Raw genomic sequence first — 4,866 nt, forward strand, 5'->3', positions numbered from 1 at the left:
CATGCGCCACTTATGCGAACCCGGAGCGGATGGTGCAGAGACCTTTGCAGATGGGGTCCCACGGGAAGGTCTTTCTCGACAGCACGTCCTCACTCGCATTGGGGTCATGTCGCTTATACGCAAAAAGGTAGGCGCCTAGCAGAGAGGTGAAGCCGTCGTTCTCCGTGCAGCTCGTAGTCACTGCGGGGCTGTGCTAGTGAGTTACCTCTCCTTCCACATCTGTTTTTGATGCGTGAGTGGTCGGTCTGCTCTGGCTTGAGGATGAGATTTGTATGACTTTGCTAACGATATGTCTTTCTCTCCCTCAGGTGCAGGAATTTGAGCATGTGAATGGCCGTTGGAGTATGCCAGAACTGGCAGAGATAGAGGAGAACAAGAAACTTTCACAGCCGAGCTCACCCTCTCCCAAAACTCCAACTCCTTCGACACCGGGGGATACACAGCCCAATACACCTGCTCCTGTCCCTCCACCTGGTGAGAGCTCCTCTTGCACAGTCCTGCGTCCTCACCCCATCCTGGCTGTTCCCCTCACCGGAGCTGTGGTGGTGGGGTCTGGGGGTGGACGCAGATCAACTTACCTCTCATGTTAGGAGGGCTGCCAAAGACATGTGCAAGCCTTTAAAGGCAAGAGAGGACACGAGCTTTCCTTGGATGAGCTGGTATCAGTGTGAAGAAAGGCCCGGCATTCGTAGCAGGCAGGAAAGGGGGGGGTTCATCTTGAGTGATGTTGGCCCCATTCTGATGGGCCTAATCTCTGGGAGCAAAGGGGAGCTTGGCAACAGCGAGGGGAAGACCTTACTGATGGCTTCTCTTCTGTTGTTGCCTGCTGTGCTGCTCTGGGGTGGGGAACACACAGAAGAAGGAGTGAAAGTAGAAGAAGGAGCCAGTGCTAAGGAGCAAGGAGAGTCATCTGAACCAGAGAAGGAGCTCGGTGCCTCTGCCACTGAAACAGAGGTCCCCGCGGAGGTGAGTGGTGCGTTGCATGTTTGCCTCATGCACTTGCAAACGTCCCTACGTGTGCCCTGTCTTGCATCTCATTCAGCTGCTGGGACAGAGGTGAGTTCTTGGAATGATACTTAAAAGTAATTCTCGGGTCCTCGGAACCGGCCCGACAGTTCCGTACCTCTCTGCTTTCCAAACTGCTGTGAGGGTCTTGCCTTTCCGCGCGCTGCTTGACCTGGCCTCTCGCTGATTTCTGTCCTCAGCAGTGCGCCCAGCCTGCGGAGACGCCGCCGCAGGAGGCGAAATCCCCGGTGAACCCCACAGAAGCAGATGAAAAAAAAGTAGAGGAACCGGAGGTGAAGGATGAGCCAATGGAAGTAGAAAGCAAAGGTATCTCTAAGGGAGGCTCTTCAATATTTTGAACAGCAATAAAACCCCCTCCCTCTCAAATACTGTTTTCCTGATGCTGCCCCTTCTTTGCTTCAGCACTTCATCCTAAAGAAACAGGAGTAAATGTTGATGATCAGTGGGGCTATTCCAGAACTTTCTGAACGGGGAGTTAGGGAACAGTATTAGGTTTCACAGGCTGAAGAACAAAAGCTTGGGCTTGCTGTGTTCCCCTACATCTTCTGTTCCCCTTCTTTCCTGCAGCTGACGTGGAGAAAGTGGAAGACAGGCCACCTATTGAGAATCCCCCCGAACCTCCTATAATCACTCTGGATGAGAAAGGTGAGTCGTGACAATCCCCTTCTCTTCCTTAACCTCTCTCCTGCAAGGATTCCTGGCGGGTCTGACTTGCAGCGGTATGTGCCATGTCCTTTCTGGTAATTCCTGTGTGTACAGATGAGAAGAAGGATGATGATAAGAGAGAGGTGGTGATGCTGCAGAATGGAGAGATGCTGAAGGAGTCGGTGGACGAAAGGCACAAGAAGGCAGTAAAGCAACGCTTCATGTTCAACATCGCAGATGGTGGCTTCACTGGTATGGGACATCTTTTTTTATATGCCCAAACTCGTTTATGTGCCCCTGCTGGTGTTTGTGAAATAGCTTTCAACTGTTGGGGTGTCCCTCTGCCTTTCCAGAGCTACACTCCCTGTGGCAGAACGAAGAACGGGCAGCAACTGTCACAAAGAAGACCTATGAGATTTGGCATCGGCGTCACGACTACTGGCTCCTCGCTGGGATTATCAAGTATCCTTACCCTGACGGACCAGGTCTCTCCCCTTGTACGCAAACCGTCACACTGAAGGTGGTGACTGTCCCGGGTCTGGCTGGAGCACACTAAGCGAGGGAGTGCTTTATCCTCTTTCACAAGAGTGAAAGCGATGGTGGGAGTTGTTGTTTCCTGCCAGCAGAGTTACGACTTAGCAGGACATAGTTCTCATTCCTTTCCCTTGGCTCCTGTTCCTCCCCTGTCTGCACCCCCTTTCCCCACCCCCCTCTCGGGAACTGTATCTGCCTGGGCTGTGTATTCCCTTGTTCTCGCTGCTTTTGTTTGCCTGAGCTCATCCCATCTCAGTCATGGCTATGCCCGTTGGCAGGATATTCAGAATGATCCACGTTACGCCATCCTCAACGAACCCTTCAAGGGTGAGATGAACAGGGGCAACTTCCTGGAAATAAAGAATAAGTTCTTGGCAAGGAGATTCAAGGTAAGGATTTCTCTTCAGTGTGCCTTCAGCTAGCTGGGCCTCTAAGAACGGAAGCTCGCTCTTCGGAGTTTCCACTGAGGGGGTGAAGGCTTCTACGCTGCCTTTCAGTTTAGAGGCAAAAAGAGAAGCAGTATCTCTCCAGAGCACTCTGTAGCTCCATGACAGGAGCTCGGTACTCCAAGTGGTGTGGGGGGAGCTTGCTTCAGTGCTCTCTGTCCAAATGGTTAGTGAAGTATGGAGGGGACTTCAGGTTCCAGCAGCTGTTCCTGCTACAGGTTCCGCTTGGCGTGCTACAACCCGCCCAGCGTGCCTGAGCAGAACTCCAAACACTAACAGGGGTTTGGCGAAAGGGCTGCCTTCGGTCTCTGCCTCGGCCTAAGTGGGAGTTGACCCTAACTCTGTTCTGGGGCTGCTTGAAGACCAACCCAAGTAAAGGCCACGTAGTTTTCGGTCTTGAGGCAAAACAGTAAATCAGCGTCGCCTGGCTGAGCAGTTCCGCACCAACAGGATTCGACTGATTGCACCAAATGCCCCCGACATGCTTAACAGTTTTTACTCTTCTTGTGGGTAGCGTGGGATACTTTGCGCTCAGGTTCAAGAAGAAACTCCCTATCCCCTTAACTCCGTACAGAAAGAGTAAAATGGCAAACAACTTGGCCTTTGTAAAGGCTCTGAGGAGGAATAAGAATGCTGGAGGATTACGGTGGTCTTCTGTTGAACTGTGTGTAGTCTGGCTTCCGTGTGTACCTGGCTTAGCCTAAGGGAGGCCTTGTTGTGTGGTACTCAGGCTTTACTCAGTCTGTACACAGGCTGATGGAAAGCGCTTCAGCTGCAGAATCCGGCCTCAGCAGCCAGCTGAGAACTGGGCCAGTGGAGACTGGGGTTGCAAACAGGCTGCTTTTTCAGGCAACTGCTGAAAAACTTTCTCCTTGCTGCCCTGTCCCACAGCTCCTGGAGCAAGCGCTGGTGATCGAGGAGCAGCTGCGGCGAGCCGCCTATCTGAACATGTCGGAAGACCCGTCTCATCCGTCTATGGCTCTGAACACGCGTTTCGCAGAGGTGGAATGCCTGGCCGAGAGCCACCAGCACCTATCCAAGGAGTCGATGGCCGGGAATAAACCAGCCAACGCCGTGCTGCACAAAGGTACCGCCGTGTGGGATTCGGTGTCCTGCCTCGCTCTCCCCTCTGGTCTCTCCCTCCGGGGTGTCCCTTTTCCCTCTGAACAGATGTCCCTTTCTCTTCCAGTTCTGAAGCAGCTGGAGGAGCTTCTGAGTGACATGAAGGCAGATGTGACTCGTTTGCCTGCCACCATCGCCCGTATCCCGCCTGTGGCCGTGCGCCTCCAGATGTCGGAGCGCAACATCCTCAGCCGGTTGGCCAACCGCAGCAGCGAGCCCCCGCCGCCCCCGCCTCCCCAACAAGTACGTACCCTCTCTGGTCAGTAAGAGTTACCTAGGGGGGAGCGGGGGCTCCGTGGGGAAACTACCCTGGTGTAACCCAGGGTCCCTTGGCCAGCATTGAGTCTCGGATCATCTCTCGCCCCGCAGGTGGCCCAGCAGCAGTGAGTCACTGGCCTGGTGCTGTTGACCTTTCAGCCAAGTTGAAGTGACCCCACCCCCCACCCCTTCACACTCTACCCCTCTGCCTGACATTCCTGACTGGGTGCTGTTTCCCTCCATGGAAGCTGCTGTGCAGGTCTCGGGAAGGAGGAGAAACTCCTTCCGCTGCAGCCAGCCCGTTGGAGCAAGGAGTGTGCTTAGGAGAGAGGGGGGATGGACGATGGACTCTGTACATAGTGACTGGAGGCCACAGCGCCATGTCTGTTACACGGAGAACCTGGCTGCCACGCTCGCTGCCTCCGCCTGGAATTCCAGTTTTCATTTCTGACTTGGAGTTTGTTTACCGAGACAAAATGCGCAGGCGAGACCAAGCGAAAGCCAGGACAGAGACAAAGCTACCTCCATCAAGATCCTTTTTAATACAAAAACTGACCGGACTCGTCCACTACTAAGCAGCTTGAAGACAGAAACAAACAAAAAAAAGAAAGGAAAAAAAAAAAAAACAACAAAACAGAGCAAAACCTTGGTAAAACTGAAAAATAAAGTTTCCTTGTATTTTAGCATGTGGCTTGTAGTCAGCAGAGGAGGGATGGGGGCACACAGTCTCCCTGCTGTGTGCTGTTCCTCCCTCTGTCTCAAAGCAGGTTTTGGGGTCTCCGGTACCTCTGTGCCTCCTCGGTTCCTCCTCAGCCCCTTGTCCGTGATGGATACC

General features: G+C 53.5%; 1 protein-coding gene across 1 annotated transcript in view; it reads left to right on the plus strand.

Moving 5' to 3' along the window:
- The window catches only part of CHD4 (chromodomain helicase DNA binding protein 4), a 17,965-nt gene extending 13,734 nt beyond the window's left edge, over positions 1-4,231 (plus strand). Inside the window, exons 29-39 of the mRNA XM_010148075.1 lie at positions 1-127; positions 309-474; positions 857-966; positions 1,206-1,332; positions 1,594-1,671; positions 1,786-1,923; positions 2,025-2,133; positions 2,462-2,594; positions 3,543-3,738; positions 3,841-4,016; positions 4,143-4,231. Coding sequence (XP_010146377.1) covers positions 1-127; positions 309-474; positions 857-966; positions 1,206-1,332; positions 1,594-1,671; positions 1,786-1,923; positions 2,025-2,133; positions 2,462-2,594; positions 3,543-3,738; positions 3,841-4,016; positions 4,143-4,160 — 1,378 coding nt within the window. The 3' untranslated portion in view covers positions 4,161-4,231. The remainder of the gene's footprint in view (positions 128-308; positions 475-856; positions 967-1,205; positions 1,333-1,593; positions 1,672-1,785; positions 1,924-2,024; positions 2,134-2,461; positions 2,595-3,542; positions 3,739-3,840; positions 4,017-4,142) is intronic.
- The last annotated feature ends 635 nt before the right edge of the window (positions 4,232-4,866 follow it).

This window comes from Eurypyga helias, unplaced genomic scaffold, assembly GCF_000690775.1.
Source record: "Eurypyga helias isolate BGI_N326 unplaced genomic scaffold, ASM69077v1 scaffold11823, whole genome shotgun sequence".
NCBI lineage: Eukaryota > Metazoa > Chordata > Aves > Eurypygiformes > Eurypygidae > Eurypyga > Eurypyga helias.